Source organism: Macaca fascicularis, chromosome 5 (genome assembly GCF_037993035.2).
Source record: "Macaca fascicularis isolate 582-1 chromosome 5, T2T-MFA8v1.1".
Classification (NCBI taxonomy): domain Eukaryota; kingdom Metazoa; phylum Chordata; class Mammalia; order Primates; family Cercopithecidae; genus Macaca; species Macaca fascicularis.
Window position 1 is genome coordinate 81,812,361 of NC_088379.1, and position 25,872 is coordinate 81,838,232.

Below are 25,872 nucleotides of genomic sequence, written 5' to 3' on the forward strand. Positions count from 1 at the left end.
TTTAATTTTGCTATACTTTTATTTTATTTATTTCTTCCATCGTATCTGCTCTCTATGACACAAAAATCATCAAGGAATGCAACTGGACATGACATAAAACTCCATAAAAACCAGAGCCTTGTCCACCACTATATCCCTGGAAGTGTATATTATGGGTAGCACAGAGGAGGTATTCAATAAGATTATGAATGAATAAATGAACAATCAATAAATAGAAAAACTGATACTGTATGTCATGAAGAAACAAAAAGAACAGGATAGAATCTCATTCTGAAATAAAAGTCAGTCTTGGAACAAGACTGAATAGTGTATTGGATGAACAGGTTCTTTACATATAAAGTTGACACACTTAGATTGCTGTGGTAAGTGAAATAATGTAAGTGAAAGCTCCACAAAAATGGTAAAACACTACTCAGAGAAAGTGTCTTGAACATGATAATGAGCTGTGAATAAAATATAGCTAGCAATTAAGGCTACAATATGGAATTGCAGCAATCCCATGGTCTTCCTCAGAGCAGAGTGCAGTAAGTATTTCTGAATGAATTTATGGTCCTGGTTTGGGCCACAGACATTGATATGGTTTGGTTCTGTATCCCCATCCAAATCTCATCTCAAATTGTAATCTCCATGTGTCGAGGGAGGGACCTGGTGGGAGGTGACTGGATCATGGGGGCAGTTTCCCCCATGCTGTTCTCGTGATAGTGAGTTCTCACAAGATATGATGGTTTAAAAGTGCTTGGCAGTTCCCTCCTTGCCTCTCTCTCCTGCCACCTTGTGAAGAAGGCACTTGTTTCTCCTTTACCTTATGCCATGACTGTAAGTTTCCTGAGGCTTCCCAGCCGTGTGGCATTATGAGTCAATTAAAAAACCTCTTTCTTTATAAATTACTCAGTCTAAGTAGCTCTTTATAGCAGTGTGAAAATGGATGAATACAGAGATTATAGATGGGTAAAGGACATCATTGAACTTGGGACTGTGGAAGGAAAGCATTTTATTGCAAATAACTAATAGTTACAAAAGCACTTTTTAAATGTTATTATTAGATGTTAAGCCGAAAATAGAAACTAACATTTACCCAGGTTACAAAATAAGAGCTTTTCATTTTTTGAAGTCTCTAAGGGTAAGGTACATCCCCAGATAAAATGAGTATAGGTCAGTCAGTCTCCTTTGGCTCTGTGGATTCTTTCCAAAAATTTTCCAGACTATTTAGCTTTCCTTGTGTAGTTACAGCTCAAATTAGAAACTTAAGAAACAGCAAGTGGCCAGGCAGGGTAGAAAGCAAATAAAGTGAGCTACCTGTGCCTTTTTCCAAGTCAGAATATGTGCTTGGCTCCTGAAAAAAAAATCTGGTATGTAGGCATTCTCATTACTTAGTGAGATATTAGTGAGGACCTTTTAACATATAACACACAGTAACTGTTTCATGGTTTTAATATATACTTGAAATTTCCAGAAATGCGACCACTGTGTAAATCAGGGCAAGACTATAAGTTTTTCTTGTTTAAAACGTCAGCAAGAGTTTCCCACCACTTCAGAAAGTCACATCCAATGACAACACCATGATTTTCTGTTGCCAATACACACATTTTTCTTCATTTGTAGCTGGTGGCTCTACACTCAGGTTCAGCCATCTAATGACTTAATTTTTTCTTCCAGAGTGGTTATACACAAGCTTTTTTATTGAAATAAATTTTATTTTATTAAAAATTGCCTTCTTTTTTCTGCTTTATATTATAGTTAGGGTACTATGTTCATTGCTTAAAATTATATGTGCACAAAAATGATTATATTAACTTTGATTTTCATTTCATATTCAGAATAAAACACTTGTTATAAAAGGGAACATTGAGTCTGTAGGGTTAAGAGAGGCACTAATAGTATCCAACCTCCTCACCCTATGATAAAAACAAGACTCAGAGAAGTGAAGTAACTTGTTCAATGCCACAAAGCAAGCTGATGACCAAGTCATGACTAGTAGTTACCTAGGCAGATAGTGCTCCTTCCAGCACACTGCATTGCTTCAAAGTGATGACTATGTAAATATGCAAAGAGGGCAAAAAATTCAACTCATACTTCAGAATGAGGTGGTGACCATTAGACTCAAGGGGCAGGCACTGAAGAGGCCCCACAAACCTCCAGCACTGGGGTAAGGTGCTTTAGATAAGCTGTTTGTTTTGTTTTCACCTGAAAAGCATCAGGTACTGGTTCTGGCACTGAGCTTATGCAAAACTGAGCTGAGGCCAATTCAATGTCTCTCTCAAAGGTATATGGAGAAAGTAGATGTTTGTGAGGCTTGTGTTTAAGGCTGGCTTAAAAGTGAAAAAAGGCAGAAAGAACATTACTTATTGCAAGAAAGCAGCATTCTATTCTCATTTCGAACGTGAAGTTTCAAAAGTATTTGACAGTGAAGAAGTCAAGGGATATATACTCAATTTAATATCAGTAAATGCTGCCCCTAGTTTGGGCCTTGAGTTTAAATAGTTTTCATCAGATAGAGTTCAACAGGTCTGAATTTTCAAATAACTAGGTAGAACAGATGAAGAGCATGTCCCAAGAAACTTTTATATATAACACACGCATTAAAACAGTTTGAAATATTCCCAGGAGATATGCATGAGGTAATCAACATTTATCTCAATGCTGGCTTCTAATCAAATCACTGTTCTACATTTATGGAACGAGGAAATTTTCTCAACTAAGTAGCTTTGACATTCATTGCTCAACTAAACCAAATTGGGCACTCTCAAAATCAGAACAGAAAAACAAGACAACTAATAAATATAATTAGTGGGCTAATATATAAAGAAAATATATCTTAAATTATCTTGTACACTTAGCCTTAAGTCACTGCTACTAACATGAGCTCCCCAACCTGAGATTAGGGCTCTCTTCCAAACCTTAAAAGGAAACTGAAACACTTAATACTGGTTTTGAGCTAAAGCTGATACCAACAATTACACTTAATGATCCATCTACAAACTAAAATGATTCATCTTTTCTTTTAGCCTCAGCATGGTAAACGCTTTCCACTTCAGTTCACATAGTTCCCATAAAAGAGCCTAGTGTTTTGGGATGGAAATCCTGACCCTTTGTAATGGACTTTGCTTCGAATGAATATGATCCTAAATGCCTATACAATCATTTTTATGAAATTAATGGAATTAGTATCTATAAAATAAAATAGAATGCAATATATCTAAAGTTACACATGTGTCAAGCCAAAACATTTAACTCTCTGTGTGGAGCGATACACAGAATTGTCTTTTGACATTATCTTAAGTGAGGTCTGAGGCAGACACAGAAGGCAGATGGAGGCACCGGAGAAGGCAGCTGTTTCCACACACTGGGTTAAAGGAGCAGGTCTGGTGGTTTTAAAATCCTAGGGAGAAAAATAAACAGTTCATTATTATGGTCACTTTCTTCAATTTTCTTTTGGAAGCACCTAAATGAAAGAGGCAGTTAATCTAGGTTTATGGCAATGAAGCCTCTTGGTTGGAAGCTCCTTCTACATGACCCATGGGTCCTGCCAAGGTACTATCAGCCAGAGGCCCAGACATGAAAGGTGTGAGGAGCAAGAAAATGATGCTCCCTAGGAAGCAAAACATTCATTTTGCTGCTCAGTGCTAAGTACTAGAAGGAGTATTAAAAAGCAGAAAATTTGATCCATCTGAACTAATCCCACTTACTTGGCAATCCACATCTTATTGGAGAAGGACTCCGACTTCGAGACATCTGGAAAATGTAAAAGAATAATGTGAATTACACAGTAGATAGAGCTCAAAAGATTAATTCTTTTGGCATATTTTTTTCCCCTAAAACCAACCAAATAGCTTGCTCTGAGGCACTTTAGCACTATGATTTTTCACCCTAAGGTTGACTATTGTAATTCTTTTTAGACTTCTGAAGTATGTGAACACTCAATTTGGTTTAAATTATATTATTAGTTAAAAGCTGGGTTCATTGGCCTAAGAGCAGCCATACTGAAGTCAAATCTCACAAATTAAAGCTAAAATGATGATATAATCTCTGGAAGATCCTTTATAAAAATTATAAGTCATAAACTCTGCTCTATTAAGAAGGGTCACCAGGCAACCAGAAAATCATCATCTTTCAAATCTCATCTTTACTTTCACTAAGTAGAAGGTACTGCACTGGAACCACAAGTCTCTGACATAGCCGATCAGGAGTAAGTGGCTACAAGCATCATCCTTCCTCTGAGCTTTCAAACACTCTAGATAAATAGATGCTGATAAAGATGGAATCCATTCTGAATGAATCAAGACCCCACATAAGCAAAAATAAACCTGACTAACCAAAAATATTTGCATTTTATTTTTCAGGTATACCCAGTTTTGTTGTGGCAAGGGGATGATGGAAACAGATAGAAAGTTGGCTGCAGTCACACCTTTGAAATTAGATTTTATTCTCATCTAAAGTTTAAATTAATGTGTTCTTTCTGAGCACAACATAAGAAAGAGAAGGTATAAGGGATTCTCACAGAGGACATTGCCTATGAATAAGCCTTTCAATGGGATTTCGGAGTTAGAATTTGCCATGGCTATTGCACAATAAGTATCTAATGGTATTTTCTTCTGATATGCCATTTCCCCTTAGAATGGGGAATTGTGGTTCTCTCAGTATCACGCTCCCAAGGTTTCCTTTTTATTTAACAGTCCACTAACTGCACTATTGTTTTGCTTTTACTTACCATAAATACTTACTCATGAAAAAGGATAATGAAGCTATATGAAATCTCCAAGAGCAAAAGGATTGTGTTAGATGCATGACTTTTCCATTTGCCTATCATTTTTTAGGTCATTTTCTTCACCTGAATATTCCTTCCCAATTTCCTAGCCCATTGAAAGCCATCCATTCTAAAACACCAAATTAAATACTACCTCCCCCATGAATGCCTTCTTCATGATCAAATCTGGGAGGAATCTCTATCTCATCTAATGACTCTAGCCCTTTCTGCTTCTTTTATTGACTATCATATTGTATCATAGTATGGATGTATTGATTTGTTGACTGTATCACATTCAGCTAATCTGTTTAAATCATAATAATCTTTCTCTTTCCTATACTTTATTTTTCTTTTTAAGTTTAGGGGTACATCTGCAGGTTTGTTATATTGGTAAAACCTTGCCATGGGGGATTTTTGGAAAGATTTTCATCACCCAAATATTAAGCCTAGTACTGATTAGTTATTTTTCCCGATCCTCTCCCTCCTCCCACCATCCACTCTCTGGTGAGCCCCAGTGTCTGCTGTTCCCTCTTTGTGTACATGTGTTCTCATCATTTAGTGCCAACTTATAAGTGAGAAAGGTATTTTGTTTTCTGTTCCTGTGTTAGTTTGCTAAAGATAATGACCTCCAGCTCCATCCATGTTCCTGCAAAAGACACAATCTCGTGATCTTCCTATATTAAGGTCTATTCAGAGAAGATAACATGTTTTTGCCATTTTTGTGTCCCTCCCAAATCTAGCATCCATCAGATCCAGAAAGGATGTATAATAAGGAGCATGGGGGAGTCACTACAGATGCTCATTAAAGTCAGTAAGGGGGAGGAGATTCAAGATGGCCAAATAGGAATAACACTGGTCTGCAGCACCCAGCGAGATCAACACAGAAGGCAAGTGATTTCTGCATTTCCAACTGAGGTACCCAGTTCATTTCATTGGGACTGGTTGGACCGAGGGTGTAGCCCGCGGAGGGCGAGCCGAAGCATGGTGGGGCGTCGCCTCACCTGGGAAGTGCAAAAGGCCAGGGAATACTCCCCCTACCCAAGGGAAGCCTCAGGGTCTGAGCCTGAGGAACTCGGGCACAGATACTGCGCTTGTCCCACGGTCTTCGCAACCCGCAAACCAGGCGATTTTCTCCAGTGACTACCTCACCAGGGCCCTGGGTTTCAAGCACAAAACCGGGCAGCCAATTGGGCAGACACCAAACTAGCTGCAGGGGCTTTTGTTTGTTTGTTTGTTTTTCATACTCCAGTGGCGTCTGGCACACCAGGGGGACAGAACCATTTACTCCCCTGGAAAGGGGGCGATGAAGCGAGGGAGCCAAGGGGTCTGGCTCAGCGGGTCCCACCCCCACCGAGCCCAGGAAACTAAGATCCACTAGCTTGAAATTCTGGCTGCCAGCACAGCAGCAATCTGAGATCCACCTGGGACAGTCAAGCTTGGTGGCGGGAGGGGTGTCCGCCATTGCTGAGACTAGAGTAGACGGTTTTATGGACACAGTGTAAACAAAGCTGCTGGGACGTTCAAACTGGGTGGAGCACACTGCAGTTCAGCAAGGCTGCTGTGGTCAGACTGGCAGATTGCTCCTCTTTGGACAGGACATCTCTGTAAAAAAGGCAGCAGCCCTAGTCAGGGGCTTATAGCAGACTTAAGCATCCCTGCCTGATGACTCTGAAGAGAGCAAGGAACCTCCCAGCACAGCATTTGAGCTCTGCTAAGGGTCAGTCTGCCTTCTCAAGTGGAGCCCTGACTCCTGTGTATACTGACTGGGAGACACCTCCCAACTGGGGCCAACAGACACCTCATACAGGAGAGCTATGGCTGGCATCTGGCAGATGCCACTCTAGATCGAAGCTTCTAGAGGAAAGAACAGGCAGCAATCTTTGCTGCTCTGCAACCTCTGCTGGTGATACCCAGGCAAAGAGGGTCAGAAGTGGACCTCCAGCAAACTCCAGCAGGCTGACAGCAGAGGGACCTGAGTGTTAAAAGGCAAAGAAACAAACAGAAAGGATTAGTACGTCCACTCAAAGGCTCCATCCAAAGGTCACCAATATCAAAGACCAAAGGTAGATAAATCCACAAAGATGGAGAAAAACCAGTGCAAAAGGCTGAAAATTCCAAAAACCAGAATGCCTTTCTTCCTCCAAAGGATCACAACTCCTCGCCAGCAAGGGAATAAAACTGGATGGAGAATGAATGTGATGAACTGACAGAAGCAGGCTTCAGAATGTGGGTAATAACAAACAACTCCAAGCTAAAGGAGCACGTTCTAACCCAATGCAAGGAAGCTAAGAATCTTGATAAAAGGTTAGACGAATTGCTAACTAGAATAATCAATGTAGAAAAGAACATAAATGACTTGATGGAGCTGAACACAGCACAAGAACTTCGTGAAGACATGAAACAAGTAAGATCAGAGTAGAACTGAAGGACACAGAGACATGAAAAACTCTTCAAAAAATCAATGAATCCAGGAGCTGTTTTTTTTTAATCAACAAAATAGATATACTGCTAGCCAGACTAATAAAGAAGAAAAGAGAGAAGAATCAAATAGATGCAATAAAAAATGATAAAGGGGATATCATCACTGATCCCACAGAAATACAGACTACCATTAGAGAATACTATAAACTCCTCTTCACAAATAAACTAGAAATTCTAGAAGAAATGGATAAATTCTTGGACACATACACCCTCCCAAGTCTAAGCCAGAAAGAAGTTGAATCCCTAAATAGACCAATAACAAGTTCTGAAAGTGAGGCACTAATTAATAGCCTACCAACCAAAAAAAGTCCAGGACCAGATGGATTCACAGCAGAGGTACAAAGAGGAGCTGGTAGCACTCCTTCTGAAACTATTCCAAACAATAGAAAAAGAGGGAATCCTCCCTAACTCGTTTTATGAGGCCAGCATCATCCTGATACCAAAACCTGAAAGAGACACAACAAAAAAAGAAAATTTCAGGCCAATATGATGAACGTCGATGCGAAAATCCACAATAAAATACTGGCAAACCGAATCCAGCAGCACATCAAAACCTTATCCACCATGATCAAGCTGGCCTCATTCCTGGGATGCAAGGCTGGTTCAACATATGCAAATCAACAAACGTAATCCATCACATAAACAGAACCAATGACAAAACCCACATGATTATCTCAATAGATGCAGAAAAGACCTTCGATAAAATTCAACACCCCTTCATGCTAAAAACTCTCAATAAACTAGGTATCTATGGAACATATCACAAAATAATAAGAGCTATTTATGACAAACCCACAGTCAGTATCATGCTGAATGGTAAAAACTGGAAGCACTCCCTTTGAAAACCGGCACAAGACAAGGATGCCTTCTCTCACCACTACTATTCAACATAGTGTTGGAAGTTCTGGCCAGGGCAATCAGGCAAGAGAAAGAAATAAAGGGTATTCAATTAGGAAAAGAGGAAGTCAAATTGTCTCTGTTTGCAGATGACATGATTGTATATTTAGAAAACCCCATCATCTCAGCCCAAAACCTCCTTAACCTGATAAGCAACTTCAGCAAAGTCTCAGGATACAAAATCAATGAGTAAAAATCACAAGCATTCCTATACACCAATAACAGACAAACAGAGAGCCAAATCATGAGTGAACTCACTTTCACAATTGCTACTAAGAGAATAAAATACCTAGAAATACAACTTACAAGGGATGTGAAAGACCTCTTCAAGAAGAACTACCAACCACTGCTTAAGGAAATCAGAGAGGACACAAACAAATGGAAAAACATTCCATGCTCATGGATAGGAAGAGTCAATATCGTGAAAATGGCCATACTGTCCAAAGTAATTTATAGATTCAATGCTATCCCCATCAAGCTACCACTGACTTTCTTCACATAATTGGAAAAAACTACTTTAAATTTCATATGGAACCAAAAAAGAGCCCTCCTAGCCAAGAAAATCCTGGGCAAGAAGAACAAAGCTGGAGGCATCATGCTACTCAACTTCAAACTGTACTACAAGGCTATAGTAACCAAGCATGGTACTTGTACCAAAACAGATATATAGACCAATGGAACAGAACAAAGGCCTCAGAAATAAAACCTCACAGCTACAACCATCTGATCTTTGACAAACATGACAAAAAAAAAGCAATGGGGAAAAGATTCCCTATTTAATAAATGGTGTCGTGAAAACTGGTTAGCCATATGCAGAAAACCGAAACTGGACCCCTTCCTTATACCTTTTACCAAAATCAACTAAAGATGGACCAAACACTTAAATGTAAGACCTAGGACCACAAAAATCCTAGAAGAAAACCTGGACAATACCCTTCAGGACATAGGCATGGGCAAAGCCAAAATTAACAAATGGGATCTAATAAACTAAAGAGCCTTTGCACAGCAAAAGAAACTATCATTAGAGTGAACAGGCAACCTACAGAATGGGAGGAAATGTTTGCAGTCTCTCCATCTGACAAAGAGCTAATATCCAGGATCTACAAAGAACTTAAACAAATTTACAAGAAAAAAAACAACCCCATCAAAAAGTGGGTGAAGGATATGAACAGACACTTCTCCAAAGAAGACATTTATGCAGCCAACAGACATATGAAAAACAAGCTCATCATCACTGATCATTAGAGAAATGCACATCAAAACCACAATGAGATACCATCTCACGCCAGTTAGAATGGCAATCATTAAAAAGTCAGGAAACAACACATCCTGGAGAGGTTGTGGAAAAATAGGAACGCTTTTACACTGTTGGTGGGAGTATAAATTAGTTCAACCATTGTGGAAGAGATTGTGGCAATTCCTCAAGGATCTGGAACTAGAAATACCATTTGACCCAGCAATCCCATTACTGGGCATACACCTAAATGATCATAAATCATTCTACTGTAAAGACACATGAACCCATACATTTATTGCGGCACTACTCACAAAAACAAAGACTTGAAACCAACCCAAAATATCCATCAATGATAGAATGGATTAAGAAAATGTGGGACATATACACCACAGAATACTATGCAGCCATAAAAAGTATGAGTTTATGTCCTTTGCAGGGACATGGATGAAGCTGGAAACCATCATTCTCAGCAAACTATCACAAGATCAGAAAACCAAACACTGCATGTTCTCACTCATAAGTGGGAGTTGAACAATGAGAACACATGGACACAGCGAGGGGAACATCACACACTGGGGCCTGTCGGGGAGTAGGGGTCTAGGGGAGGGATAACATTAGGAGAAATACCTAATGTAGGCGACGGGTTGATGGGTACAGCAAGCCACCAGGGCACGTGTATACCTATGTAACAAAACTGCATGTTCTTCACATATAACCCAGAACTTAAAAGTATAAAAAAAAGAAAAAAGTCAGTAAGGAAGCTGAGTCTCATCAACTGTGGAGTTTTTGGTTTTGTTTTTGTTTTGCTGAGGAAGTTTTGCAACGTTGGGGCTACAGCTGCATGCTAGAAGCAGTTTCAGAAAAGTATGTGGGGTTGCCGAATGTGATTCTCCTTCTCTACTACTCTCTCTAAAACAAGGTTGAACAAATATTTTAATAATTATTATTTGGGGAACAGCACATTGTTAGCCTTCCTGTTGCCCACATGTCTTGTTCTAACCCTGTATTCAAAAGGCACTGACTAAATATGTGTTGAATAAATTATTAGTGGTGCATCATAATTTTTTAAATTGTTTTGGGGGGGTTGTTTTGTTTTGTTTAAGACAGGGTCTCACTCTCTCACCCAGGCTAGAGTGCAATGTGGTACAATCACAGCTCACTGCAGCCTCGACCTCCCTGGGATCAGGTGATCCTCCCAGCTCAGCCTCCGAAGTAGCTGGGACTACAGGTACATGCCACCATACCTGGCTAATTTGCGGGGGAGTTTTTTGTTATGCCCAGCTAATTTTGGGGAGGATTTTTGTTTTGTTTTGTAGGGACGATGTTTCACCATGTTGCCATAGCTGGTCTCAAACTCCTGGGCTCAAACAATCCTCCCACCTCACCCTGTGAAAGTGCTAGAGTTACAGGTGTGGGCGACCCTACTCAGCCCGTAATCATGTTTTTAGGGATGTTATCTTCATAGTTTTCATGATGTTTTTGCTGTTCTTTTGTTCTTTAACAGAAGTATTAGCAATCTTTCCAAAAACTAATACACACAAAAAACCTTATTTTTTCTAATTTGAAGTTGAAGATATATTAATACCTGCAATGCCATTTATAAGGTATTGAAATCCAGACCATCTGAGCAATTTCTCCAAACTCATACACAAATTTCTAGAGGAACCAGGGACTTGTTCCAAGATCAGTTGACCAAGGTATCCCATTCACTCTTTAGTCCACTATCTGATATCTAATAGCCCATTTCATCCAAAGATAAAAATAAAACTATGAAATACATAAAATCTACTATTCCTTGAACTAAGAAAGAAAGATAAAACTACCTCTACTTCTTTCTAGAATAATAAATTCTTTCACCTACAGTAATATAAAAATCAGTTTGGAGCTAGCATTATTGCAACAGGTTCTCTTTCCACCTGTAGACTTATAATCATCTCTTTTGTACTGCTGAAGCAAAAACAAAACAAAAAAAAATGCCAACCATAGACGAATTTTGTGTAAAAATGATTAGATAGATATGTACCGTGCTTAAACCAATTTGGCTACGGGGGCAAATGGGACTTAAACTCCTGCTTCGACATCGACTTAGAGATCGCACCGAATTCCACTTAAAAAAGAGACAGAAAGAGAGAGACATAGTCAGGAGTTTGTGAAAACTGTCATGGCTTAAAACAACATGCATATCCCACAGAGTAAGAATCTTACTGATATGATTACACTTGCCCATTACTGATCATCTGCACAAGCTACACTCCTTTCACTTCTTATTGCTGCCCAATATGTGGCAGTAACTTCAGGGTACTTTTTAAATAGAATCCCATTACAATGAACCTTGGGATACTCTGGTATTTGATTCCAGTAGAATGTTTTTGTGAGTAAGCTATTAGAAATTACATAGGAGTTTGTTAGTGCTGGAGAATGTAAGCTCCATGTGGGTAGAGATTTGTATATGTTTTATTTATTGCTAAATCTCTAACATATAAATACAGTGTTTGGGTCATAAATAACTACTGAATAAATAAATATCATTGGATGAATGAATGAAACACCACTACTGCCTATCTGCTTTCTAACTAAATGAATAAGGAGAAAGCTATATTCACTAAAATGAGATTTTACTGGTAAAATCCTTAAAATTTCCCTTAGTTCAACCCCTTTCTTTTCCAAATTCTTTGTTTTAGGAAGAACTTCCTATTATTTTGTTTTAGGGTTTAAGCTTGGACAAATGTTCATGATAAGCTTGATGGGAGAGAAGAAGGAAGTTAAAAGACAATTGCTATTTGACGTAAAACATAAGAATAGCGGGTATTTCTTTTCCCTCCTTTCCAAACTGCACTGCAGACAAGATCTTCTTAACAGAAAGTGACTGCTGTAGGAGCAAGAAGTATGTTTTATTGTAGAACATGTGTAGCTGTCAGGTCAATAAAACCCAATATATATTTCTATGGGCTCGACCTTTTTTTTTTTTTTTTTTTTTTTGACGGGATCTCAGGCCAGGTGTTGTGGCTCATGCCTTTGATCCCAGCACTTCACGAGGCTAAGGTGGGTGGATCATGAGGTCAGGAGTTTGAGACCAGCCTGACCAACATGGTGAAACCTCGTCTTTACTAAAAATATGAAAATTAGCTGGGTGTGGTGGTATGCGCCTGTAATCCCAGCTACTTAGGAGGCTGAGGCAGGAGAATCGCTTGAACCCAGGAGGCGGAGGTTGCAGTGAGCTGAGATCATGTCACTGCACTCCAGCCTGGGCAACAGAACGAGATTCCATCTCAAAAAAAAAAAAAAAAAAAAAGACAGGATCTTACTCTGTCACCTAAGCTGGAGTGCAGTGGCACAATCATGGCTCACACAGCCTCAACCTCTCCAGCTCAAAAAATCCTCCCTCCTCGGCCTCCCAAGTAGCTGGTAGTACAGGTATGCACCACCATGCCCAGCTAATTTGTTTATTTTTTGTAGAGATGAGGTCTTGCTATGTTGCCCAGGCTTGTCTCAAACTCCTCAAACAATCCTCCTGCCTTGGCTTCCCAAAGTGCTAGGATTACAGGTGTGGGCCACTGCGCCCAGCTAAGGGCTCAACATTTATGGAACAAAACATTTTAAGATAGTATTCACTGTAATGGGATTTTTAAGCTACAAAAACCCTTTTCTTAAGTTCTTTTAAAATAAAATATTCCCCTTCTCCACTGTATGTATGAAAGCTGCTGTAAAGCACTTCCCCTATTTTTCAGTTCAAGGAGAACAGGAACAGAGATCAGCCAGCTGTGCGATGGTACATCATTCTGGACTAAGGGGCTTCACTTAACTCTTTCTAGGAAAGGCAGGAGTAAAACTACATAACATAAACTATGCAGAATATCCAAGCACCACCAGTTCCATCACCCAATCCCCACTACAACACGTACACACCCACAGGCTCACATATGGAACCTAAGACTCCATTTTAAAGGCTGTGCAAGTATTTAATATTCTGTAGGTTCAAAACGTTCTATAGCCAGTGGATATAGGAAGCAACCTTCTCAAACTGATTCATTCCTCTCTCCCACCTCCTCTGCTCTCTTTGTCTCCATCCCCCCGCTCCATACACATCATACCAAGGAGAGAAAAACAGGGCACATTAACAGTTTCTCAAAATAGAGAATTGTCACTAAAAATTTGGCAAATCACTTCCTGAAAGTTAATTGATTTTAAATGCTTAGGATTATGGAAATCCTCCTACAAGATAACTTCAAAGGGCTTTGTTTTTAAAATATCATAGTAATTCTAAGATGGAGGAGGTAAACATGACTGATTCCATCTTCTAAATAAAACAAGAAGTAAAGAAATTACTTCTAGGAAATTATGCAGAATTATGGAAAAATCAAAGAAAAGAATCAGTTCTTTTCGAGATCATCTCCATCCTCTCCTTTGTATGAAATCTTATCAACTTTTTATAAACTTCTTTTATAGAATCTCTGGGTTTATAAATGTTCTCGAACTTGTGAATCAAACACTTGGGATGAACTGTCACTATGCAAGGCCACCGTACAAAAGCCCCTCTCCTGGTGACAGCTTCTCCCTTCATGATGACACAGTCATTCTCCATGAGAGCAGGCCACACGTGATAGAGGACTAAGGGAGCCGTGAAATCCGAGTCGTAGCTGCGGCGGTATCTGTTTTCAATACACAAAACAAGAAAGAGAAGTTAAGCAATTATGGAGCATATCTAGGGGAAAACATCAGTGTGAATTTTCATTTTGTATTATGCTCAGATCCGAGTAAATATAGAACAAATTCTGTTATTAAAGAATGTTTGTGGCCTCTTAGAACAGGAAGTAATGATAACTGGGACCCAGCATGGATGCACTAAGACCAAATCATGTCAAACTAATTGTTTTCCTTCTCTTCTCAGGATTACAAGAGTTGCAATTCAGGGGACTTACTGAAGTCCCATCAGGCTTCCCATAGAATTTTTCATGTTGTCTTTCTGGACAAAATAAAAGAAATATAGGAGGATGATTAACTTAAGTAGGTGGATTGGAAACTAATTAAATGATCATATCCAAAGAGGAGTAACTAATGGATTAACAGAAACCCGAAGGAAGATGCTGAGGGCTCTCTCTCAATATTGTGATAAGTTATCATGTTTATGAATAAGTTGTATGAAATATAGAAAACATGCTCAAAGATGCAGGTGGTTAGCTAAAAAAAAAAAAAAAAAAAAAAGATGACATTAAAAACAGCTCAGCAAGCTGGAACAATAAGCTGAATTTAATAAGATAAAATAAAATGTAAATACATATGAGGTCCTATAATTGAGTCTAAAAAGTATTTGCACAAATAGAGGAGACATATGGTTTAGTCACAGTACAAGTAAAAATACAGCAGATTTCAGTAGTACTCAAAATGAATAAACACTGTCAGAAAGCTAAAAAAAGAAAGAAAGAGAAAACTACTGCAAGTTAGCTGAATTAATGGAGAATAAGAATAAAAAGGGTGTTAGTCCCTCTAGGCTGGTCAGTTCACTTTCTTTAAAAGGTGCACAGACCAAGACAATGAATCTATTTGTCAAGAAGTCCTAAACCTACTTCATATGAAGAAAACCTGAAGTCCTGAGGCCAGAAGGAGGAGGATTTGAGTAATTGCTTTCAAATGCACAAAAGGCTGCCAGGGTGAAAAAGGGTTAGCCTTGTTCTGTGAAGTTCTAGAAGTAGAACCAAATCCAATCATTGTTAGAAAATCCAATTCCAGCTGCACAGATGTCCAGGCACACAGGCCAGAGAATGCCCTAGAAGCTGCACATTCCCTCTGGTTAAAGGCATGTCAGCAAGAGACCCTACAGAAGTCTTTGACATGTGCAGAATCCTTAAACTAAAAAGTTGAATGGTTCTGAGTGGAATTATCAATCCTCTAAAGGAGAAAGGAATAAAGGAGACAAATGAAGATAATGTGCCCTGTAAGGGAACCAAAAAGACCCAACTGCAGTGTAATGTCCTAATATCAACTCTTCCATGAGTTGATCCATGTTGGAGAAACTAGAAGCAGGGCAATGGCAAGAAAATATGACATGCAAAAGGCAATTGGAAAGTTCATTATTGTTGTGATTTGCATAAGTGAAAGAAAGTGAATGATTCTGAGTGGTACTATCCATCCTCCCTCATCAGCAAACTTGCAGGAATGCTGGGCATAACTTTACAACCTGAACAAAAACCCAGAGTGAATATTTCCTGGGCACTCACTTCATGCTTCATGCACAGCATCCTAAGAGCTTTGTCTGAATTATCTCAACTAACCTTCTATGACCCTAGGAAGTAGGCATCATTATTTCCCCCATTGGATAGAGAAGAAAGTAAGAAATAGAAAAATTAGGTGGCATGCCTAACATTATACAGCTAATAGGTGGTGGAGCTGAAATTTGAACCTAAGCAGCTTGAGGCCAGAGCCTGTGTTCTTAACCACTAGCTTGATTTCTTCCCAGATAATCTCCAGCTACATCCTGTGATCTCAAGAAATCACAATACAATGTTTTAAATTAGTTTAATGTCTTTTAATTTATAAGGGAATATTTCTCTTGTAAAAGCTGGTAGCAATCTATTGGTCCTAGACAATGGAGTCAAGAGCATTAATTTTCAAACATTAGTGTGCATACGGAACACCTGGGTGGTTGTTAAATTGCAGATTCCTGAGCCCCATCTTAGACCTACTGCATAAAACATCAGGATATGTAATCCAGGAATGTGTATTTTTAACAAGTACCTTGAGTAATTCTGATGCAGGTGATCCACACATCATACTTTGAGAATCCTGGGCTGAGTAATGCAATAAAAACCAATAGAAAGTAATGCATATTTGTATTTATAGAGCTTCTTTTAAAAAATGTTCTAGATAGGCTCCAAGTCCTCACTAGTTCTCCCCCAAAGACCAATACGTTATGTTCAATGGAAAATAACTCCAGGAGTGGGTCCTGCCCTGGAATACAGAGAAGTATATGGTAGGGCCTGGAAATCAGGTAGTGTCTGTTAATTTCTCCACCCAGAGTTCTTTTCCCTAAATTGTTCTCAGGAAAGAGACAAGACAGTGTACTCATGATGAATCCCTTAGCTTCTGCTCCTCTGTCTCTTACTTGCAATCATTAAAAACTTCTCCATCTGCCCCATATGCAATATCTAGGGGTGGTTCTAAGGCCTGCATTGCAAAGGCAATGCAACATATCTCCTGGATGAAGTCACTGAGAAGGCAAAAGTCGACGACAGGAGGGAATGAAATCTTGGGATTGACATTCATGGCTCGGATCACATCCTGAAAAACAAAAGATGGCATCACTTTGTTATCAGCTCATGACAAAAACACTCTAACATCCTAAGAATATTAGGACTGATGGGAGGTGGGAAAAGAGAATGTGAGCCAAAACAAGTTAAAGCAGAGAAACAGTGCATGTGCTAAAAGGAGAAAGATGTTGCCACCCATTCACAGGGAAGGAGGAAAGAGGACACAGAGTAGAAACGACACAGTAAAAGCCAAGAGAGTCCTAAAAAAGCAAGGAAGAAAACCTTCTGTGGCTTTTATTTATCATTGCCTTATTTTTCTATTCTGGGCAAGGGTATGATGTGCCAACACAGAACTCTGAATTGTTCATAATCCGTAACAATCATTATAATAGTTTGCTTTTACTGAGTGTTAACTATGTGCCAAGTCTTGTGCTAAGCAAATTGCCTACTTTCTTTCATTTAATGTTCTCAGTGACTCTAGGGGTAATGAACATTTTTACTCCCATTGAAAGATTAGAAAACTAAAGCACACAGAGATTAAGTAAATGTGTAAGATCACACAGCTAGTAAGTGTCACAGTCAGGAAGCAAATCCATACTTACTTTTCCCAAAATCCTTGCTCTTAAGTATTATGATATTCCATCTCCTGACCATAACAGCCTATCTAAAGAAACTCAGACAATTTTTCCCCATAATATTTTTAAGGAAGAAACAGTCAATAATGGCAGGTGCTACCAAGTAAATTGAATGTTGTTCCTTTCTTCTTTGTCATTACATAGAATATGTAATATTGGATGGATTTCTGAGTTATTAGTACTCAATATAAATAGCAGCAGCAGAAGTAACCCAGTCCTAATAAGAGACCCAACACTTACATTGACACTGCTTTGAGAATCATACAGATCAAGATGACAAATGACATAATCCGAGACAGCATTCTCAAAGTCATTCGACCCCACGTAAGATGGTGTCAATGATTTTCTCACACGGATCTTGAAATGTCTGAATGCCATTTTTGCTACATGGAATGCCTCCTGCACATAAAAATGCAGCAAATTTTTTGGTGAAAAGAGGTAAATGAAGAGATCCAAAGCAAGGAATTAGAAAGAATCCAAGCTTCAACATCATATTGATCTTCTGATAACTAAACACAGTTGATCAAAAACATTTTTAATCTGGAAGAAAATACATCTCTAATTTTGAAAAGTACATAAACATATAATAATCCATGCTCACTAACATCAAGACAGTTGACCATTGTTCTAGAAATTCTGAGTACAGGAAACAGGACAGTGTGGAAATTGAAGGAAATAAATCCCCTGCTATGAGCCCATGCCAATATCACATTACTGGTCAAGAAATAAGAGAAAATTATCAGTCTAGTGTTCATGTTATAAACACATACCCAGACTCAGACATGTTTCCTGACATATTTTAATTCAACAAATATTTATTAAATGCCTATGGTGTGGTAAGCATTGGGAAAACTCAGTTATGCACAGAAGACGTGGCCTGTACATTGATAGAGCTTTAACTAACTTAGTAAGTGGTTCTTAATTATATAAACCAGGGGATGGCAAACATTTTTCTATAAGGAGCCAGATAGCAAATATTGTATGCATGTTGAACTACATACAGTTTCTGTCTTTTTTTTACAACCATTTAAAAATCTAAAAACATTCTTACATTCTTACAGTAGCATTTCTCTTAGAAATATGAGCCAGGTCCAGATATGGTCCATAGATCATGGTTTGCTAACCCCTGATTTAAATGAATAAACACAGGATAAAATTCAGTATTTCTGATAATTCTGTTCTCATACTAATGTTTTGTTTTGTTTCTTAATATTTAACAATTCTCCTCATGAACTCTCAGTATCTTTGTATGGCATTAACCCATAAAACAAACATTTGTTTTGGAAGAATACATGTATGCACTTTTAAAATTTGCCATACTCAAATAGCTGATATGTTAGCAGTTTTAATAACTACTCTTAATTAAATAAACAGAAGTGTTAACGCAATCACAACCTTCTAATTTTTTTTAAGAACTAAAGGAAACCAAATGACAGCCATTAGCAATAATATATCCACTGTGTCTAATATGCCCATATTAGACAAAAGGTACAGTGCAAATCAACTTTTTATAAACCCATTTGAGATAGTCCGGCATTTATGGATACTTCTTAAACAAATGCCCGGTCAATATAACTAACTAAATAAATATTATATAACTATTCGTATATATATGTATAGTTATCGATTGTGAAAATGATTCACCCCCCAACTATTTGTAATGAAAGGGAAGGAAGGAAGGAAGGAAGGAAGGAAGGAAGGAAGGAAGGAAGGAAGGAAGGAAGGAAGGAAGGAAGGAAGGAAGGAAGGAAGGAGAGGAAGGAAACAATGGAGGAAGAAGGGAGAAAGGAAGGAAAGAAGGAGGAAGAGATGGAGAGAGGGAGGGAAAGAAGGGAGAGAAGGAAGGAGAGAGGGAGAGAGATGGGAAGAGAGAAAGAGGAAGGAAAGAAAGGAGGGAGGGAGGAAGGAAGGAAAGAGGGAGGGAGGAAGGAAAGAGGGAGGGAGGAAGGAAGGAAAGAGGGAGGGAGGGAAGGAAGGAAGGAAGGAAGGAAGGAAGGAAGGAAGGAAGGAAGGAAGGAAAGAAAGAAAGGAAGGAAAGGAGGAAGAAAGGGAAGGAGGATGAAAAAGAAGGAAGGAGACAGATTTGGGGACTGGAATCTCCCCCGCTTCTGTGACCTCAGGATCCACTAGTCTTTGTATGTTGTTCCATTCACGTTACCAAACTTGTCTCCGCGCTGCCCCAAGGAGCCGGGGGTCCCGCAGGCGTCACATACCACTGTGGCGATGTAGATGATCCGCTGAACGGTCTCAGCCTTGTCGATGCAGCGCCGCAGCAGGCACTGCGCGTCCAGGCGGGCCTGGGAATAAGAATCGCTGAAGCGGGACAAGAGGGCAGCCTTGCGCGCCACATTAGACAGCTTGGAGCGGTTTGGGGACGGGCTCCTGACCTTGACAGCCGTGGAGGGGCTGGCAGATCGGCTGCGGCTGCAGCTACGGCTGCGAGGGGCAGGGCTGGGAGACCGGCTCCTGGAGGACCTGTTGGTGAGCCAGAATCAGCCAGGGAAACCCTTTGATTTACTTCTTGAGTAAAGCAAAGATCACCTGGTGGCCAATCAATCCGACCATCGGAAGGCAAAACTCCTTATCTGAGTAATTCAGAAGTGATTAGACTTCCCTATCATCTGACTCCAGCATCTGGTACCAGACTTCTTTCCCCAAAATTTATAAGTAACTAGAATTTCTATACATCTTCAGAATGCATGCATTCTTAAAAATCAGTCCCATTTTGACCTATAAACTCTCAAAAAGAAGCATATAATTTTCTTTTGTAGTCCCTAATAAATCTAATTGACCTATTAATGGAACTTTGCATCACAATATTATTTTACATCTAGACTCATTTTACCAGAACCTCAAAAGGGATTCAGAGGTCCCATATGTTCAGGTCTTTCTGGCTTTATCCAAAACCTCAAAATTACATAAAAATTTTCATGTATCCTTTCAAGGAACTTCCTCCCTCCTTGATTCTGGTGTCTGACCCTTTTGCCTATCACGCTGTCCTCAGCCTGCTCATGCTTCGCCTATACTCTCCCCATCTGCTCCATCCCCTAATCAATCACCCCCATGTCCAGATACTTTATCCCTCTCAGATACTCACACAGGAGTTACATATAACACTGGTACAGAGTCCTCGGAAAATCTCAAAATGTTTTGCCTGTCTGTGAGGTGGCTAATGGAGATTTAGGAGCAATCCAAGTTCATGTCCCTTTTCCAATGTCTGATCTTTCACAAATTTAATCCAAGTTTGGGTTCATTTAGCCAGGATCCCTCTAAGTTCATTCAAGAATTTCAGGTTTTGACTATTGCCTTTGATTGAACCTAGCAAGACATATTTGTGGTATTAACTACTTGCTGTTCCCATGAAGAAAGGTCACGCATATGGTCAAGCTTGGGCAGATGAAGCTCATGTTCATAATCCTAACAATGCTAAAGCTGGGGCAGAAGCTGTCCCCAACACAGAACCCAATTGGCAATACCAGGCCACTGATGCCGGCCCAAACAGAGGCAAGGGCAGATGAGATTATATGATCTCTTTTTTGTTGGAAGAAATGAAAAAGGCAGTAGTAAAACCTGTTAATTTTTCTAAATTACAAGAAATCACCCAGGAGCCATCTGAGAGTCCCATCCTTTTCCAGGCTACACTGGTGGAGGACATGCATAAATATACAAGTTTTGACCCCCCAATCCCTAAGGGCCTATCCATTCTGGCCATATATTTTTTAAGTCAGACCTCCCCAGACATCAGACAAAAACTCTAAAACTTAGAACAAGGCCCACAAACTCCCTTTCTTACTTTATTAAACATAGCCTTTAAGATTTTCAATAATCAGGAGGAAATATCTAAAATAAAAACAGTTCCATTTGAGGAGGAAAAGTGCCAGCACCACACTCATTACATGGTGACAGCATTGGCACATTCTTTTTCATTAGCCAATAATCCCAAGGCTCGTCCCCATAACACTACCAGAACAGGGGTCTGTCATCGCTGCAGAAATCCAGGACACTAGAGTAGAAAATGTCCAAAGCCTCCAGGTTACAAGCCACCTCCAGGTTACAATGAGGACCCTATTCTCCTTGCAAACAAGAGCATCATTAGAAAAGTGAGTGTCCCTCCCTTCCTCGTGACAGAGGGGCACTTCTTTCTCCTAAGCCATAATAGCCACAACCTCACCAACATACCTGACAAGGGGATTCTGCAGAACAAGGACAAGGGGAAGGACATGCACCTCTAACTCTATTCCTGGATTATAATCAAGCCTCTGAAAGTCATCCTCTAGATGACTGGTGGGGCCTTCAGTTCTTCCAGGCCCCTATCTTTTCCATTTCTGTGGATGAGCTTTGGGTAAATCTAATTGTGGCTGAGTAAGATTTTTAACACACCTTCCTACCCTAACCATTTCTCTCTATGCTGGTAAAATGGGAAACATCTCCACCTTTGTGTAATCTTATTACTTCCCCCACCATCCATACTTACAATATCATTGGAACTTCTTTAATTGTAATGCTACTTTGGGATGTACACCCTGGGATACTCCTGTGGGTAACATTAACCCATTTGAGGCCTTAGGCTCTTACAACAAAACTCTGAATCTATCTCATCACTGCCCATTTTTAAGCCTTTCAAACAAACGAATATAGTAAGGCCTCCAGTATACACCATCCCTTGCACTCCTAATACCACTCATGTATGTTACTAGAATGATAAAACCAATGTGGGAAATAACCATCATGTCACTTATATCCTATCCATTGCACATACACTTCCCTGGTTTTGAACACCACCGCTGCGCCCCCCACCCACCCAACCAGTTGGGACATTAACATGACTTTTCCTCTCCTGTGGAGCCTCTCAAAAACTGTCAAGAGGTCCCTTTCCTTTGTTTCCAACATTTTAATGAAACCAACCACACCATATTACCTGGCTGCCCCTCCTGGGCTCTTATGGCTTTGTGGCACTGCTAAAAATTATTTAAACTCTTTTTAATCTTTGGCTTTATTCCATCCTCATGATTCTTTTCATTATGGTGTTTGTACTCTGGGTACAATAGCTCCCACCCAAATCATTGTCTTGAACATAATTTCCAATCTAGAATCCCATTCTAGAAGAAAAAGGGCCCTAGGATTTACTGTGGCCAGAGTTGTGGGAACTATCACAACTCTTGCCCCTTGGGGAAGTTTTACTTACCATGAAATCACATCACGGAAACTTACCACCTCCCTTGAAATACTGGCAAATACTGGCCTTAGCAAATACTGGTGCAAGTCTATCGCTGCTAGAAAGGTCTTTAGGCTCACTAGCAGGAATGGTTTTTGAAATAGACGAGCTCTAGATTATCTCCTAGCTGAGCAAGGTGCTGTCATCAGTAAAACCTGTTGATCTACATTAATGTGTCTAGAAAAGTGGAAACTCATGTCCAAGAAATTTTTGAACAAGCCAAATGGTTAAACACACTCTCCCAAAGTAACCAAAACTGGGCCAAAACCTTTACTGATTGGTTTCCAAAAATCCCTTAGCTCAATCATAGCTCACTGCAGCTTTGAACTCCTGGGCTAAAGAGTTCCTCCTGCCTCAGCCTCCAGAGGATCTAGGACCACAGGCATACCCAGCTAATTTATTTATTTTTTAACTCTTTTTAGAGATGAGTTCTTGCCACATTGCCCAGGCTTGTCTAGAATTCCTGGGCTCAAGCAATCTTCCCCATGACAACCTCCTATGTAGCTGGAATTCCCAGTTTTCAGATACATAACTTTTGCCCTATTTTAGGGTGGAGGTGGGGATTAGAAGGTCAGATGAGCAAATACATGTGGAAGTACTAGGTATATTATAAACTACTGTATCTATAAAAAGTTATATTGCCCTCAAGTATGAAGTAAATTATCAGACTAGCTAGCCCGAAGTAAATGGGTCTCCAAAAAGGGAGGTTTTACAGAAGAAACTATCTGGCAAAAGGTAATGCAAAACTGAGTACAACAGCCAGGGAGGTTGGGTTGGGTAGGGTGAGACTCACTTATGGTGTTTGCCAATTCCCGTGGTGTAAATACTACCACCATGTCAAACAGGCACATAATTCATTCTTGGGAGTCAATACAAGTTGGCACAAACACAACACTGACAGAATGATTCCTCAAAATTAAAGACTGTGGTGACATTTAGAGAATGGGAATAGGGACTTTCACAGCCTGGAGCAGAACACATTAGGTGCTTGAGGGGGGTTGTTAAAAAGAATAAGGAAAATGCAGAGACTCCAGAGGAACATCTCCTTTGTCCTTACTTAACACTATCTTGATGGCCTGTCTTAACATCTGTCCATAAGTAGAAAGGGATTTCACAAGAACACTTCACCTACACATCCCATCAAAGTCAGATACAAAAGGGAAATACCCTGCAGTAAAATGGACAGTATCCCTGGAGGGAGGACTCCCAGGCCTCAGAGAAAATGACCCTCATATTACAGAACAGTTTTTCCATGAGGGTACCACCTCTTGCACCATAGGCCCGCACAATTCTGGTTTCAAGTCAAAGAACTTTCCTTACAACCGGGCATGGTGGTTCACGCCTGTAATCCCAGCACTTTGGGAGGTGGAGGCAGGCAGATCACCTGAGGCCAAGAGTTCGAGACCAACCTGGCCAACATGGTGAACCCCCATCTCTACTAAAAGTAAGAACAAAATTAACCGAGCATGGTGGTGTGTGTCTGTAATCTCAGCTACTCGGGAGGTTGAGGCAGGAGAATCACTTGAACCCAGGAGGCAAAGGTTGCAGTGAGCCGAGATCATGCCACTGCACTCCAGCCTGGTCGACAGAGCAGGACTCTGTCTCAAAAAAAAAAAAAAAAAAAGAATTTTCCTTCTCCATATCTCTCAGCCCAAAGTTAATTAGTGTCCAAATGCTGGCAACTCAGGAGGTATTTTCTCTCTCTGGAAGGGGAGCAGTTAAGAAAACAATCCCTTTACAATTGAAAGCTTGCCAGATTGCTGAGGTTTTGATTCAGGGTATCATTTTATCATTTTACTTATTTTCCCCTCCCCGATCCCTTAACTTAGCAAAAAGAGCCTAAATTAGATATTTGAGAGTTTGTCTGACCTTCCTTGGAGTGCACTTTTCTCAGCAGACAGAACAGCTATTTCCTCCTTCAGGTTTCGGAGCTGTTTCTTATAATCGGATGTGACTTCTGTGTCCCGCTGGTCTGCATTCCGCTTGAGTGAACTCCACTGCTCACACCTCCGCTCCTCAGAGCTCCGAGGCTCTGACCGCCTATTCTCTGAGCTCCTCTGATCTGTGTGTCTGTGGCGGGCATCCTCCTGAGCTTGAAGAGTTTTAAGCCTGAACAGCAAAGAGAGAGGGCAGAGGAAGGGAAGAGAGGAGAGGGGAGGGAGTGAAGGAAGGAAGGAAAGGTAATAAGCAGCAATTGGCATGCTTACCAACAGAGGCTATTCTACTCAGCCTGCCATTATTGCATTGGGAAACTGTTGGAAATACATGTGAATGAACAAATTAGCAAGGAGCAGAACTCCCAGGGTCAGGATGCCACTCTATGTCTGCAGCTTGCATGGGGAAAAATTCCTAAAGAAAGGACACTCATACAGATCCTGTAGCAAAAACACTGGACTTATAGTCATACTGTCCCATGTTGGACAGTATGGGACAGATCTTAACTGCACGCTGAAAACATTTGACCTCCAAAAGCTACGCAGGAAGCAGTTCTACAATATAATCTCCTACCCTCACTAGTTCTCTGATTCTCTGAATAGTCTCAATTATATTTGTAACACATTAATTGGAATATTTAATATTAATTAGAATCTTTGATTCTCTGAATAGTTGGAATATGAGAGAAAACTATAATGGGAACTGAATAACATCCACAAAACTAGCTAGAAGTATGAACCTATGAAAATAATGTAGCAAACAAAAAAAAATCTTTAGAAATAAAATTGGCATCCTCATCAAGCTACAAAGAGGCGTGGCCACCATAAAACAAAAGCAAAAGCCGGAAGAAGAGAACATGCTGTGATGAAAATGACAAGGGTGTATGATGAAAAGGTAAGATTAAGAAGATAAGAAAGTAGGATTAAGAAGGATGCAAAGAAGCTAAAGATGTAATGGAATGAAAAGCTGCAATACAAACAGTAAAGAAAAGAATTGGTGCTATAGGTAATTGATGAGTAATATGATCGATGGATTTGAGAAGGTTTAACAAATAGGAAATTAGAGATTAAAATGATGAGGAAGGGGAAGACAGAAGTAGAAATTAGAACAGTGTTCCTAGCTAAGATTTATGGGTGTTCCTGATGAAATCAGAACCACTGGAACACGTGTGAAGATAATCAAAAGGGGGGTGTGTGTGTGTGTGTAAAATACACCTCCCACTTATTCTTTTGGGAGGGGGGGATCAAAATTAAGATCCAGGAAGATATAACCCTAAAAGATCAATGTTTATTTTCCCCTTCTAGAATTTTATCTATAAGGAATAATCAGATGGCTCAACTGAGATTTTTCCACAAAAATTATCCCAATATTATTTTCAATGTTGAAAATTAGTATACAAGTAAATATTCAATCCCCAAATGATGGAACATAATGAACCTATTTAAAACTAACTTCTGCAGTATTTTTTCTTAGTGACAGAGGAA

The 25,872-nt window shown here is 39.8% G+C and overlaps 1 protein-coding gene across 2 annotated transcripts in view; it reads right to left on the reverse strand.

Annotated features, from left to right (window-relative positions):
• Nucleotides 1-978: 978 nt before the first annotated feature.
• The window catches only part of SPATA18 (spermatogenesis associated 18), a 45,972-nt gene continuing 21,078 nt past the window's right edge, over nt 979-25,872 (reverse strand). The window contains exons 6-13 of one of the 2 annotated variants that reach the window (XM_005555305.5): nt 24,323-24,562; nt 19,452-19,713; nt 17,479-17,637; nt 16,459-16,634; nt 13,885-14,008; nt 11,383-11,466; nt 3,687-3,732; nt 979-3,379 (exon numbers count right to left, since the gene is read on the reverse strand). In XM_005555305.5, coding sequence (XP_005555362.3) covers nt 3,372-3,379; nt 3,687-3,732; nt 11,383-11,466; nt 13,885-14,008; nt 16,459-16,634; nt 17,479-17,637; nt 19,452-19,713; nt 24,323-24,562 — 1,099 coding nt within the window. In that variant the 3' untranslated portion in view covers nt 979-3,371. Of the gene's footprint in view, nt 3,380-3,686; nt 3,733-11,382; nt 11,467-13,303; nt 14,009-16,458; nt 16,635-17,478; nt 17,638-19,451; nt 19,714-24,322; nt 24,563-25,872 lie in introns of those variants that run through there. The other variant, XM_045392624.3, reaches the window with a different exon arrangement.